At 44.3% G+C, this 15460-nt stretch overlaps 1 protein-coding gene across 2 annotated transcripts; it reads left to right on the top strand.

Moving 5' to 3' along the window:
- The first annotated feature begins 129 nt into the window (after positions 1–129).
- DNAJA1 (DnaJ heat shock protein family (Hsp40) member A1) lies at positions 130–15228 on the top strand. 2 transcript variants are annotated; one of them, XM_066614084.1, is made up of 9 exons: positions 130–262; positions 1842–1987; positions 5046–5223; positions 5876–5980; positions 7627–7854; positions 12229–12343; positions 12763–12878; positions 13182–13282; positions 13534–15228. In XM_066614084.1, exons 1-9 carry the CDS (start codon positions 142–144, stop codon positions 13750–13752), a joined length of 1329 nt encoding a protein of 442 aa, XP_066470181.1. In that variant the 5' UTR covers positions 130–141; the 3' UTR covers positions 13753–15228. The 2 variants fall into 2 exon arrangements, with proteins under 2 accessions (XP_066470181.1, XP_066470182.1); XM_066614085.1 differs by having other exon boundaries at positions 170–309.
- The last annotated feature ends 232 nt before the right edge of the window (positions 15229–15460 follow it).

Consider the following 15460-nt stretch of genomic DNA (forward strand, 5'->3'; position numbering starts at 1 on the left):
GGGACTTGTAGTGCCCGGCGATGACGTCACTGCGCGAAAGGCGATTGGAGGGAACGCGGTGGACGTCACCGTTTCCAGAAAGCCGGCGAACGCCGATCAGAAAAGAGGCGGCGCTTCCGGGAATGGGCGGCGCGTTCTTGAATGAGAAAACTCCCCGGATGCTGCCTAGCCTGCCTGAGACCGGCTCGGAACTTTCCAGAAAAGTCGAGATCGCCTCGTGAGGGGACGCGGCCGGCGAGAGCTTTCCCGGGCGGCTGTGAGGGTAGATTCGTCCTGAGCCTTTTCCTCGGTCGACGGCGCGAGCGCGCGGTGAGGAGGGAAGGACAGGACAGCGCCCCCCCCTTCTTCCCGCCCGTACCTGCCGACGGTTGCGCGCGCGCGCCAGGCGGGGGGGAAATAAGCGGGGGGGGGGATGTGGCGCGCGCCTTGTCAGCTGATGAAGGGGGGGAGGAAGAGATGTGGCTGTACAGGCGGAACCTTCGTGAGGGGGGACGTGTGAGGCCGCAGAGCGAGGAAGGGAGCTGGGGGGGCGCCTCTGAGGGCTTCCAGGAAGGGAGTCTCCCCAGCGCGGGGGGGCTGTGAAGGTGTCGCGGGCACCGCAGTCTGCGGAGCAGGTAGTGCCAGGGCGCCCTCTTTGTGTTCTGCAGGACAAAGGTGGGGGAGGCGTGAGGGCTCCCCCTGCCATAAGGCCCATCTGTGGGGCCGTGTGGGGCCTAGGCAGACAAGGGGCCTTGTTGGGTCAATGAGGTGGAGGTTGTTCAACAATGAAGTTTTCAGAGGCGTTTCTTTTTTAAGGGCATGGAAATCCCAAGCATCCAAAAGCACACTGCCCTGGGAGCATGCCCCGTTGAACACAAGAGGACTTACTTCAGAGTAGACATGCTTAGGATTGCAGCCTTAGACGCTGCAGGGAGCTTCCTGTTCTTATAAGGCAGTGGTTCCCAAACTTCCTCTACTGGCTCCTCTCTTGTCCTATGGGCTGTTGGCTGCAGCTCCCCATTAGGGCTACAGTCCTATACACCAGTGGTTCTCAAACCTCTGGCACCAAGACCCACTTTTTAGAATGAGAATTGGTCAGGACCCACTGGAAGTGACCAGCGACCATTGTCATCGAGCAGGACAATTTTTAACAATCCTAGGCTGCAATCCTGCCCATACTTATCCAGGAGTAAGTTCCATTGACTATCATTGTTAAAAGCATATACAGAGTGGCCTGTTAAAAGTACAGATTGTAACATTTCCCCAAATGCAGTCACATACCATAGTAGCATCAAGTCTAATATATTAAAAATAAAATATTAAAACGAATAGGGTCTCACCTGAAATTGGCTCATGACCCACCTAGTTGTCTCAGCCCACAGTTTGAGAAACACTGCTATACATTGTATGACTGGCTGCTAAGGAAGCCACAGCTCACAGTTTGGGAACCACTATTGTAAGGGATCTGGATTAAGTGGGGTCTGTATGTCCCTTTTTAAGGACACCTGGCTGGCAATCCTGTAGGGCAGTGATTTTCAACCAGTATGCCATAGCACATGAGTGTGCTGTGAATGGGCTGCAGGTGTGCCATGGGAGTTTGGGGGAAGGGTCATTTATTAGTAGGGCCAATGGGGGTTTGAACCACCCACCATCAGCATGGTGTGCCTTGTCAATTGCCCAAAAACTGATGGTGTGTCTTGACAATTTTAGCACCTTGTCAGTGTACCATGAGATGAAAAAGGTTGAAAATCACTACTGTAGGAAATGCCTTTGTTTGGGAAACAGAACTCTGGGGTTTCAGTGATATGCTCTTCTTATTTTTATTGTTATCATTGCTCACATATGTTTCCCCCACCCTACAGATTTCAGTAGCAGCATGGTGAAGGAGACCACATACTATGATGTTCTTGGGGTAAAACCCAATGCCTCTCAAGAGGAACTGAAGAAAGCTTATAGGAAATTGGCATTGAAATATCATCCTGATAAGAATCCTAATGAAGGTGAAAAGGCAAGTATGCAAGCCCACACCACACCGAGAACATGCTGCTAACAGGCCTTGTGGAGGGTGCTAAATGTCACATGCTTACTTCCCTCGTGCTGTCATGGTTGTGAATCTAGAATTCTAGTTACCTCTAAACAATGTTTAACTGTTGCTTTTTTCAAATAAGAGTTGTTAAGGAGTGTTAAAAAGTTGGACTCATTCAGCTGTTCATTTTACGTTTATGGGCTGAATATTCCAGTCCCCATTAGTGATTGTGAGTACACTACATAGGAAGATGGGAATACTTTTTTATAGATGAAGAAGAGGAGCAAGGGTGTAATTCTGCCTAAAGTTCAAAGTGGTAGAGTCTCTCCACTGAAGCCTTCTGTTTCCTGCTATTTAAAGAACTGAATAGATGTTGAAATAGTTATTAGTGTGTAGATCAGAGGTTTTCAAACAATGTGCTACAAATGGGCCCTTCAAGTGTGTTGCAGGGCCAGAAGAGACGGATAGCAGCAGCATGGGAGAAGTGGCCACTTGAAACCTTTTGCAGCAGCACAAATAAAGCAGCCAATGAAAGAGCCACTTTGAGTCTCACGCTGGGCTTAGTGGTATGCTTGGCACATACCTGCACCTCATTCCTACAGTTCTCACCAGAAGCAGTGCAGTTCATGTAGCAATGGGCAGGAGGTCTGGTCTAGAGGGTAGAGCCTCCATTTGCCTGAAGATTAACATCCACAAGGTCGCCAGTTCGAGGCCACCGGCACTGTGCGACCTTGAAGCAGCTGGCAAGCTGCAGCTGAGCTGTTCCATCTGCTCGGAGCGTGGGAGGATGGAGGCCAGAATGTTAAACCAGATCGGAGTGTAACACCTTGAATATGTAGTGGTTCTTGAAAGAAAGAACCTTCTTTCAATTTGTAAAAATCCCTGCGTGGATTTAATAAGCCTGCCTATGTAAACCGCCTTGAATAAAGTCTTGAATAAAGACCAAGAAAGGCGGTATATAAATACTGTATATTATTATATTATTATCTCTTGGAGATCTGAGAGCAGAGTGCCTGATGTTCTTTGTGCTCAGTGCATGCAAGTGAATCGCATCCCTGAGGGGACCCCTAGGTTTATTAGATGTGGATAGATCTGTAATTTAAAAATGCAAGTTAGATGATAACGAATCATTTAATTACATTAAATGATTCATTGTCATGTAGTAATTGCATTAATTAAATTAATTTATTAATTGTAATGTAGTTGTTTCATATAACAAACACTGGCCTTGACAGTCTAGGTGGTTCAAGCAAGGTGGTTCATTACCATGTGACGGTACCATTCATGTTTTCCTCGTGCACAAGTATATTCAAGGAAGTACCACTCATGTTTTCTCACTGACAAGTATATTCATGGAAGTACCACAGAGGCTATTCACAGGGTGAGGGTGATGTTGTTGGCACTCTGCTCTTTCCTTGCCATATATACCTCTCCCCCACCAGCAAATTTAAATTAAACTGTGGCAGCAAGACCTGCATCAGCTGTCAACTGAGCTCAAGCTTTAAGCTGGAAATGGAAGCAAATAGCAAGAAAGACTTCTTTCCTTGCTTTTTATTTAAGCTTTGCTGAGTTCATCTTATGTGAACCCAGTTCGGAAGTTGTATGATTGTAATTATGCCGTAATTAAAAGTGGTATCATTAGTAGGAACCACTAGCACTGCTGGCCTCGTCCCCAGAGCTGATTGTCTTCTCTGGGCTCAATTCTTGTTGCTAGTGCTTAATATGTATCTCCCCAACATGTAATTAAACTGAATGTCTTTGATATTTCTTCGTTATGTAGGTGTATTGTTACTTGACTACCAGTGTTTAGCATGTGACATGTATTTTGAAATAGTCAGGTCATTAGTTGCTAATATGGAAAGGAAGGGCGGTGAGCTAATATAGCTAAATGGGGGGGGCATATCCATGGTTTCAGTTAACCCATGTGGCACCCTGTGGCACCCTCCCACATCTCCTCCAAAGGGTATTCTGAGCCCCACAGAGGCTGTGCGCATCCACCGTGGCTTCTGTGTGCCTCAGAACAACAGTTTAAAAGGGCTCCCCTGGTCCTCATAATGCTTTATAAAGGCATAAAAACATCACTTCCGGTTTTGACAAAAAACCGGAAGTTGCATTTTTATTGCGAGGCCCGCAGAAACTGCAGGTGGATGTTCACAGCCTTTGCAGGGCTCAGAATACACTTCAGAGGCGAGGGGAGCACAGCTCCCCTTGCCCTCACAGGGTGGGGGTAGGATGTCCCTTGTATCCGTGGTTTCAAGTAACGGTGAAGGGTTCTGGAATGGCACCTGCAGGGATGCTGGGGCATGCCTGTACAATGGGCCCTCAGTATCCATAGGGCATCTGTTGAACCCCCCCCCCCCCACGGATAATTCCATGGATAGTTAAATAGACAGGGAAGGGCTGCATGGCACCTCAGTTCTTACCTGGAGGCTGTGCCTGGCCCTCTTGAGGTTGCACCTGGCTTCCTTGGAAGCCTTCCAGATGTGAATGGAAGGCACTTAATGGTTCCTGCTGGCATACTAGAAGCTTTGTGTTCAGGAGGTCCTTTGAGGCCCTGCACTGTGGGCTTGGCATCCAAGGAGTTCCTGCTGTAATAAATGGCAAGTACCTGACTTCAACTTCCATTTATAATACTCTACTTCTTATTTATGATTAAGAATCCCCTTGCACAGTGTAAAAGGGAAATCAAAGCAGTGATACAGCTCCGTACAAAGTTTCTTCAAGGTGGTCTTTGCTTGTGAGAAGCTTTGTAAAACTTGAAACTCTGACTTTGAAATTGAGAAATTCAACAGCATGTCTGCAGCTTATGCTGAAAGCTTGTAAGGAGGCTGAAACTTAAAACTCCCACATTGAGGCCACTAGTAATTTAAAAGGGTCGGTCTTGTTCTTAAACTCCCTCCAGGGGATGCTAGAATATTTTCTGTCCGTTAAAGTTGATTATCCTAAAATTGATAATTGTGCAGTATTTGACACTTACTTGTGACTAGCTAGGCAAAGTATAATTTCATAAAAGTTTTGCTTCTTGATTTTTATCTTGTAGTTCAAACAGATTTCTCAAGCTTATGAAGTACTTTCTGACCCTAAGAAAAGAGACTTGTATGATAAAGGTGGTGAGCAAGCTATAAAAGAGGGTGGTTCTGGTGGTGGCTTTGGATCACCCATGGATATCTTTGATATGTTCTTCGGAGGAGGTGGAAGAATGCAAAGAGAGAGGCGAGGTAATGTACAGGGTTGAATTCTTTATTTGGATGTGAGCATGTAGGCTGGTTTTCTAAAGCTGATGTTGCTATTGCAAGCACTTGTTAATAATGTCTTGAGTGTCAAGATATTAACAAACTTCTGCATTCAGTTGTTTTTACATTCTAAAAGATAAAATTTAAATCCATTATAGTGGTTTCATCTTTACCAACTTGTCAATATTATTAATGTTAAATCTCAAGAGTATAAATGGTAAAACATTGGCCATAAAAAATGAGTTAACCATTGGGTTTGTACTTGATGTGTTCTATGTAGATTTCCAAACTAGCTGTGTAGCCTGATCTTTATAGACCTTTGTTTGGAAGTTCAGTGGGACTGCATAGGCCTGCAGTGTCTCAATAAATTGAAACCTCCCTTTTATTAAAGATAAAGGAAGGTAGATCTCCCTCAGGGCAAACCATGAATGTTTTTTTGTTTTCTTTGTAATGTCAAGTAGTTGCAATCCCAATTGAATAAAATTACTGTTTGGAGGAAGGAAACAGAATAAAACATCATGATGCCATTTACTTCTGTGGAAAGCAGAAACTCAGAGTTCCGACAAAGAAGCCATGAATTGAAATTACTGGGACAGATACAAGACCATTAGTCCTAAAAAAATGCCTTACCTTGTAGGTAAAAATGTTGTTCATCAGTTGTCAGTAACGCTAGAAGACTTATACAATGGAGCAACACGAAAACTGGCTCTACAGAAGAATGTGATTTGTGACAAATGTGAAGGTACGTGTCGCAAACTGAGGGGTGTTTGGGGTGCTCAGAGTTCTTGGTTCTCAAACTCTAAAGCCCTCAAGGCCCCCTGTTCAGTAGTACTGCCACCACTCTGTACATGCCAGTGTCTCAGTCCAGGGACACTGAGACCCTCTAGGCTTAATTTTATCCCTTGCAGGCACTGAGCGCTTTCTCCAATTAAAGCTTCAGTCCTCAAGTTACTAGACCTCAATCAGCACTTGGTAGCTTGCTGAACAGCTAGGCAGGATTCTGAACCTTTGTCCCCAACAGACAATGAAACAACTTAGTAAAAGAGATTTTAGTTTATTAAATACATAAGGTTACATAAGGCAGCAAATGCTAGAGGCATAAACATCTAGGAAACATATCAGCAATAAAATAATAAAGCTAGCTGGCTAGCTCTATTAATCCCTATCTCTCACCTGGGTCAGCTTCTCTTGTAGATCTTTTAGCTCCAGGCTACCTGTGAGGCCAGATGCCCATGTTGGATAATGGAGCTCACAGTGCACAGGATGTTGCACCCAAAAACTCTGTCCAAGAAGGGACCGGACCCACCCTTTGGGCCTCATTATTATAGTTATTATGCTAATAGTACTAAGGTGATTTCATACTTATTTAGACTGTGTATTGGAATCTCAGAAGATCTGGTGATGTAGATGTGGTATCAGCAGTGGCCCCTTTAAGGGTAAGGCCTGGGCATCTAGCAGAGTGTGCTGCAGAGCTGCAGCCACTTGAAGGCAATAGGGCCCTCAGGGATATAAAGAGTACCTGAGGCAGGGAGGGTTTGTGGATAGCAGAAGGAGGAAAGCTTAAGGAAGGACAGATTGGATTAATGGACTGAGGTATTGATGGCTATTGGACTGCTGGAACTGCTGATCCACACTGATTCACACATCAGTCCATGTGTGAATGGGGTTTGGAAGCTGCTGGAGCAGAAACTACTGGAGACACTAAGACTGGTGTTTGGCTACTGAGGACCAAGGGGGGGCTGTAGTGGCGGGAGGCTGCTGGCAGGAAGGAGGACTTCTGTAGGTTAAACTGGCGAGCTACCCTGGTGGTGTGATCCAGCAGTATTGCAGGGCAGAACCAGGGTCATTTTTGAGGAAAGAAGGGGAGCTAATTAGCTAAAAGTGGGCATAATTTTCCAGGTGGAGCTTAGACTGGGAATCTGGCAGAACAGACTGTCCAATCAGAAACTTTTGAGGATAGAACCTTCTTGAAGTGGGCCTGGTTGCTAGCCCTCTTAGTTCTTACCCCTCCCAACTGGAGATCCACAGCTGCATTTCATCAGCTTGATATGGTGCCATTCTGTCTGCAAAGGTGCTACGTTCCAGTGGGTTGTAATTCTTGTTGTCTGTCCTTTCTGGCCAGCAGAGGAGAAACAATAATCTTTGTGTTTGTTTACTCACATTCTTGCAGCTAGGAACTGCTAGCAACTTCTCCGTTACTCACTTGGTTCAGGCTCCACATGCTAACCAAGGCCTAACATGTACATATTCACGACAGTACATGCAGAGACCTGTATTGGAATGAATTCAGTCCCCCCAAAATCTAACTATTTTCAAGAGAAAATGACATTTGATGAAAGAGAATTGTACAAGTAATCTGAGATTTTTTTCTTTTACTCTGTTCTCTAGGCCGAGGTGGCAAGAAAGGTGCTGTGGAATGCTGCCTTAATTGCAGAGGATCAGGCATGCAAATAAGAATTCATCAAATAGGGCCTGGAATGGTCCAGCAAATCCAGTCTGTGTGTATGGAATGCCAGGGCCATGGGGAACGCATCAGTCCCAAGGACAGGTGTAAAAGCTGCAATGGAAGAAAAATTGTTCGAGAGAAGAAAATCCTTGAAGTCCATATTGATAAAGGTAGGCCTGTTGTTGGGGATTTTAAATATCAGGTTCTTAAATCATTTCTTTGGGAATTGGTTGGAACCCAGGTCCTCTCTCAGAAGTTGTAAATAAACTTATGCTACTGTGGCCTACTTCACAGCAGAAGTAGTTGGGAAAATATTTTAGCTAATCATTGGTGGCTACAATTGGATAGCATTGGACCAAAGATCACCTGGGGATGTGAAAGAATAGCAGGAGAAGCCTACATTGGGAGAAAAATAGTTCTAAGGAGAACATAAAGCAGTCATTCTTTCAGATAGCATATTTGGTGGTCCCGCACAGTAGGACAACAAAACTTGGCCACCAGCAGACAAGACAGGGATTTCTGACTACCTGAGGGACTTTTCAGATATGTAGAAAAATTTTTGTAAATTGAAAGATGTGGAGAAGAAGACACAACCAAGAATGTCCTGACAAGACAGGCTGACATTATCCTTCAGAAGATTCTGAATGTTGAGGATAGTTCAAAATCAGTTAATGGGAATGATCTGACTGAACCATCTGACTAATGGCTTAGAGCAGGGGTCTCCAAACTTTTCAGCATGAGGGCCACCTCATATTTCTGACAAGGTACTGAGGGCTTGAAAATTAATAAATTTAAATAATAAATTAGGAATGAAAAGGGGGGAATGGATTTTGAAAAGGAAAATTTTGGGAGAATGGATTTTTGAAAGGGGGAATATAAAAACCAGTATTTTGGGGGGAAAAATTTCCCCTTACAAACTTTATTTGGAGGGATTTGGGGGAGAATTTGTTGGAGAGATAAAGAGTTTAGGAACAACTAATGTGTAAAGTTGGGGAAAATCTGAGAAATTTATACAGAAAACATCCTTTCAGTATGTGTTGGATAGTTTGGACTGATTAGTCACTGGTCTGAATGTATCTGGAAGTCCTTCTCTTGTGTTTCCAAAGGATGAACAAACACACACACACCTGTAGTCAAAGTGGGGTTTTTGCAAACTAGTATTTTCCAGTTATGAAGAAAGATAAACATCATTTGAGGAGTGCTGGGCAGATTGGCCTCTTCACATCTTAACAACTGATATTGGGGGTAATGAGGTTTAATAGCTGCACAGAATCCTGGGAGAGGATTATTAGGATTTGTTTAGAACAGTGGTTCTCAAACTTCCAGGGAGATTTACTCCCCAAGTAAGTTTTTGTGGGGAAGGGGCCAGAGCAGCAAGTAGATCCCCAGGAGGACATTGCTGGGGGTGGGGTGGGGGGTGCTTTTTACTTACTATTTATGTAGTGCTGCTGCAGCCTCCGGGAGGTGTGGGGAGCCCCACACAGGACTCCCTGATGGTTGGAATGTTGAGACATAATCTCATGCAAAGCACTTCCTCTTTGCGATGCAATGCAGAAGTGCTTTGAGTGCAATTATGTCTCAATATTCCAACATTTGGGAACCCTGCAGAGGGCTGTGTGGGCCTCCCCACACCTCTTGGAGGCTGCAGCAGCCCTACATGAGTAAAAGTGAAAATCACCCCCCTTGCCCCCCTTAGCTGCGTTATTCTGGGATTGCCTTGTTACCCTCTCTCCTTCTCCTGCCCCTTAAAGGAACAGAGGAACCTTTATAGCAGAGGTTTTCAGGCTGGGGCATTGCGATGACCCGGCCTGATGGCCCTGACCTCTTTCCCCTTAAGGCAGTGGTTCTCGAACTTTTCCAGCTCCTGCCTCCCCTCATCCTTGTAGCCTTTGGCCATGGCTCCCTATTACAACACCTCACCTCAGTTACCCCCAAACTAGGGATGAAGGTGTTATTATTATTCACTAGAATTATTCACTAGAAACAAGGCTGGCAGCACTCAGGCTGCAATCCTAACCATACTTAACTGAGAGTGAGCCCCATTGAACAAAATAGGACTTATTTCTGAGTAGACCTGGTTAGGATTGTGCCCTGAGTTTGTTAGCAGCACACCTGGAGGGTTTTGGAAAGGGAGGGGGGAAGTGATGAATTTGCAGGAGGGGAAGACTTTGTTTTGTGTGTATCTGCTAATTGCAAACTTAGGATTCCAGCCAAACAGTCTCTAACCCCACTTTCCTGGGAGTAAGTCCCATTGAACACAGTAGGACTTACTTCTGAGTAGACCTAGCTAGGATTGTGCCTTTTGTCTTACAATAGCAGCCAACAGAGTACCTCCCCCCCCCCCAAAGGAGGCAGGAGGAAAGGGGGGAATGGCTAAAAAAGAATGGGGATTTTTATTTTTAATCAATTTTTGGAGACAAAGCCATCAAGAGTGGCTTTTTTCTTTTTTGAAGGGGGAGGAAAAAGAGAAAGGTGAGGATCCTGGGTTAAGCTGACACAGACCCCCAAGCCTATGTAGGTCTACTCAGAAGTAAACCCATTTGAGTCAGTGGGGCTTACTCCCAGGAAAGTGTAGAAAGGATTGTAGCCACATACAGCAAGATTACAACTCACCCCAAAGTAGATAGGGGCTGCTCACACACATACACCCAACATGCAGATGCCACCCCTGTTCCCCCCAGGCAAGACAGAGGGATGCAGGCTGGGGCATTTGGACACCCCCCACTAGGAGCAGGCTGGCTCCTTCCTTCCCAAGCAGCCTTGAACAATTCCAGGATGCCCAGGGTGAGTGGCACACTGGGAAATGTAGTCCTCAAATGTAGTGGGAAATGTAGTTGCACATGGAGAGAGCTCCATGATGGGATGCGGCACCTCTGCCTGCCCAGCCAGTCTTCTCTTCCACCTCCCCCATGTTTCACATGCCCTCCCAGCCTCATGCTGCCCCACCCACCTCATTCACAGCTGCAGAAAAGCAGCAAGTCAGGAGGCAGCACAGCAGAGCTCAGCAGCAGAGCAGCTGCTGGCCACCCTCCCCCCCAAGATGGGTAGCCACACCTCACTATGGAGGCCACCTCTCTTCCCCCCCCCCCCAAGATGGGTAGCCACACCTCACTAGGGAGGCAGGACGCACAGATTGAATACTTCAGCCTTAAGGGGCTGGGGCAGGGAGGAGGCAGCAATCCCTAGGATCACGCTGCTCAGGAGAGCTGCAGGGACTGGGATGCACTCATCAGTCCCTGCAGCAGCCTGTCAGGGGTGCGGGGAGCCCTGCGCAAGTGCCAGCAGGGCTCCCCAGGTCATCAGAAGTGAAAGTTGAGCAGTCACGCTCCACGTCTACAAACCAGAAGTGGAGCGCTGTAGCTTCACTTTCACTTCGAACAATCTGGCGAGCCCTGCAGGTGCTCACACAAGGCTCCCTGCACCCCCAACAGACTGCTATAGGGACTGGTAAGTGTAACCCAGTCCCTGCAGCCTTCCTGGTGGCGCGATCCTGGGGATCATGTCCCTGCCTTCCCCCAGACTTACCCCCAAGGGCTTACTGCAGGTTTCAAACTCCCAGAGTTTGAAAACCGCAGCTTTACACGAACTGGTGGGTTGCAACCCACCAGTTTGAGAACCACTGACTTCGAAGATTTCTATACCACCTTTCCCCAGGCTACAAGCCTGACATTCAAGCTTGGTTGGAGAGTTAAGTGCTGCCTTTCTGTTCTTACCTCTACTTCACCTGTGCCAACTCCATGCACAGGCCCTTGTCTCAGATGCTTAATCTCAAACAAATACTACTTCTCTGATCCTTCAGTATCATGACAGTTGTACCTATACAGCAGAATTTGATAATAAGTCCTACTAATGCATCAGTAAAGGTTGTGAAAACTTGGTGCCTAAAATATGGGCAACAGCAGCCATTTTCAATCACTGTGCTGTGTCACACTGGTGTACCGCAAATGGTCCCCTGGTGTGCCACAGGAATTTGGGAGAGGGTCATTTATTAATAGGGCCATTGGGGGATGTGAGCCCCCCATTGACAGCACAATGTGCCTTGTCAATGATCAAAAAACTGATGGTGTGCCTTGACCATTTTAGTGTCCTGCCAGTGTGCCATGAGATGAAAAAGGTTGAAAATCATTGAGCTACCTCAATGGTTCTCACACTTTTAGTACCAGGACCCACTTTCAGAATGAGAATGTCAGGACCCACTAGAAGTGATGTCATGACTGGAAGTGACATCATCAAGCAGGAAAAAAACAATCCTAAACTGTAATCCTACCCACACTTACCCAGGAAGAAGTCCCACAGAATGTTGTTGTTAAAAGCATATACATAGTAGCCTGTTCAAAGTGCAGATCTGTAACACTTCCCCAAATTCAGTCAAATACCATGGCAGCATCAAGTCTAATATATTAAAAATAAAATATTGAAATGGACAGGGACCCACCTGAAATTGGCATGCGACCCACCTAGTGGGTCCCGGCCCACAGTTTGAGAAACTGGGCTAGAGAATGTGAAATTCTTATGTTTATCTTCTTGCTGTGGTTTTGAAATAGGAATGAAAGATGGTCAGAAGATAACTTTCCATGGTGAAGGTGACCAAGAACCAGGGTTGGAGCCAGGAGACATCATCATTGTCTTGGATCAAAAAGACCACTCTGTGTTTACAAGGTAAGTTTTGTGATCACACTGCTTTTTGGAACTCTTCGATGTAGAGTTATACACCAGGATTTGTTTTAGATGAGTTGAGGGAAATGCCAAGGGGAAGCTACTGGTGAAGCAAAAGGGTTGAATTAAGAGTAATGGAAGATAGCCAGAAAGGGATAAAGAACTTAGGCTTGTAACAAAACTTTTAACTTAATAGAGCTTCTATTAAGTGTGAAGTGTGAATTACTATAAGCTTCTTCAAGAAATGGATGTAAATGGAAGACATCCTGGATTCAGAAGGGACCACCAGATAAACCAGTTCTTTTGACTAAGGACTCTTGGCAATCTTCCTACCCTTAAAGATGTTGGGCTGTGTTTCTGGAATTGCTACCTGTAACAGACAGCCATATGGTTCTGCAAATACTTCTCCTTTTTTTCTGCAGACGAGGGGAAGATCTGGTTATGTGCATGGATATCCAACTGGTTGAGGCACTGTGTGGTTTTCAGAAACCTATTGCAATGCTGGATAATCGAACCATAATAATTACTTCTCATCCTGGTAAGCTTGTATTGCTTTGAAAAAATTGATTTTCCAAAGGTCTTGGGCGTAGTGTTAAACTGATATAAAAAGTAAAGCCTAGTTTCTTTTGTATTCTAAGCAAGGTTTTTTCTATTTGGATCCACTTTCAGTGCTTCCTGCTTATGCACATTAAGTGATTGAACTATTTCAGATGGTATAAGTGTATAGTTGAAGTTCCATTTTGTAATATTTGTACTGTACTAAGAGAATTTATGTAATGGATAAAAATGCATAATTGTAGACTAAATTCTGTAGATGACCATTTTTCCTTTTGATTTCTAGGTCAAATTGTCAAACATGGAGATATTAAATGTGTGCTGAATGAGGGCATGCCAATCTATCGCAGGCCATATGAAAAGGGCCGTCTGATAATTGAGTTTAAGGTAAGATGCAGCTGTGTTCTTTAGACAATTAATGGAAAGCTGAGCTTTCTTTAGACACAACTCACTGCAGTATGGAAAGCTGCCTATACAGTACTGTGCTTTTAAAAAAACAAATCATGAACTGTGATTTGTATGAAAAATGTAAGTGTGCTTATTGCATGTGAGCCTTAACAACTGTCAAATCATATATTGTACAAATATAAAGGAATGTTGTGTAAGCAGCAACACTTTAAAATGTGTCTTAATTTCAGGTGATCTTTCCAGATTGTGGCTTCCTTTCTTCAGATAAGCTGGGTCTATTGGAAAAGCTGCTACCTCCAAGGCAAGAAGTGGAAGAAACTGAAGACATGGATCAGGTAGAGTTGGTGGACTTTGACCCATCTCAGGAAAGACGACAGCATTACAATGGGGAAGCCTATGAAGATGATGAGCACCACCCCAGAGGTGGTGTTCAATGCCAGACATCTTAGGATGGCTTCATGAATTCTCTTGTGCTGCTTACCTTGTATGTCAGTTGTGGATGAGTGAAGGACTAAAGTTGCTAAAGTCTCAAACTTGCCATTGTCCTTGTAATATTCAAACTACAGTTTTTAAATCAAGTTAACAAATTTAATTAGTAAAACTCTACACTTCAATCAAGTTGGATGATGTTTGTATTTCCATATGGCCTCCTAAGGAAACCAGAAGCCAATTTTGCGCTAGCTGTTATTTTGTGCATCGTAATTGTATTGTGTGCAAAAGCACTGGCTTAGTATTCAGTGATTTCTGTTTAGTATTATAAATTATATTCCCTCTTAAGTATGCACATGTATTTATGATTCATGTTAAGATGTGAAATTAAAGTTTTGTATTCATCAGCTCCTAGATATGATGTGTGTTGTGGCTGATTGAGAGTTCACAATGAACCTGCATGGCACTGTGCTTCTGTCTGACCTAGCAAGGGAACTGTTGGTCTTCATAGGCCCAGTTAGATTTATGCATAAGGAATTACTGTGACAAGGCAAGTGGTTTCTGAGGCCAGTTTATCAAGACTGAAGTTTCCTCCTATTGAAAGTTAGAAACAATCCCCCCATACTAGATCAAGCTCTTCAGTGCTGTATAGGATCCCCTAGCATAGCTAATGAATAAAGACAAATTCAGCCTGTGCACAGGTGTAAAGATGTTATTAGTACTTGTGAGTAGACACTTGACACTTAACAGTGGCAGCCATGCAACTGCAAAACTAGGGCAAAGGTAGAAAACTGCAACACAATTTAAATGGAAATTTTACCCTCTGAGTTTGCATAATTTTGCTTTCAGTGTTCCTAGCCAAGTCTTAGATTGCATGAGTACTTGCACAAAATACCTTGCTTGCACTGGGTGGCTCATTTTTAAACACTACAGGTGTTTAATGTTTTGTGCAGTTAGTTTCTAAAGGGCTACCTCCAATACTGGCCATTTCAAACTACTACAGAGTAGTATAATTTCATGTATAACTTACTGAAGGCTTCAGTTCATACAGGGGCTTTAATAACTGGGGGGAGGGCTTAATACTGATTCAAGTGCCTCTTTTAGGACTTAAATGTACTTAAGGTGACACTTGATCTTTCCTAAGAATTGCAGTGCTAACATCCCTGTTGAGGTAGGCAAGCCCAGCAGTAGTGCATAAGCTGTACATACGAAGCCAGTGTGCTTACAGACAGCTTAGCAGGTACATCAGTTCAGTTCCTCATATAGCTTCAACATAGGTCTTACTGTTCTTGAGGTCAACAAGTTCAAGGCCTTAATCTGTGATTTTTTTCCCTTGTCATTGAATCTTTGGCAGGGGGCTGATTTAAGTTGTATAGCAAAATCATGATCCATGTGATAAGAATGAGTTAGTACTGAATGTGACAAAGATGTCTGCGTATTGTATTTTAAACTGAGTTTCAACCCTTTAGGGGTAAAATAAATACATACTTCCAACAGCTTCATCTCTTTTTTGATCTGTATACTTATTATCTACTACAGGCATATTAAGTTCTGCCCTAGATGCAATCAACCTTCTGTAATAGCTGTACCCTAACACTGAATGTAGCATGAAACATACTGTACTGTTTCAAATCAACTGAACAAAACTAGCTTTGAACTAGGTGACTCTGCCTACTAAACTAATGACTATTTGTTGCCTATCTTTTAGTAAAAGCTTGGTTCACTTCA

This window comes from Tiliqua scincoides, chromosome 2, assembly GCF_035046505.1.
Source record: "Tiliqua scincoides isolate rTilSci1 chromosome 2, rTilSci1.hap2, whole genome shotgun sequence".
In the NCBI taxonomy this organism is placed as follows: domain Eukaryota; kingdom Metazoa; phylum Chordata; class Lepidosauria; order Squamata; family Scincidae; genus Tiliqua; species Tiliqua scincoides.

Coding starts and splice junctions, on each gene's coding strand:
- DNAJA1 (XM_066614084.1), top strand. CDS start 142: ATGAGAAAACTCCCCGGATGCTGCCTAGCCTGCCTGAGACCGGCTCGG. Junction 5,224..5,875: donor AATGCAAAGAGAGAGGCGAG/GTAATGTACAGG, acceptor CTTACCTTGTAG/GTAAAAATGTTGTTCATCAG. Junction 12,879..13,181: donor AATAATTACTTCTCATCCTG/GTAAGCTTGTAT, acceptor TTTGATTTCTAG/GTCAAATTGTCAAACATGGA.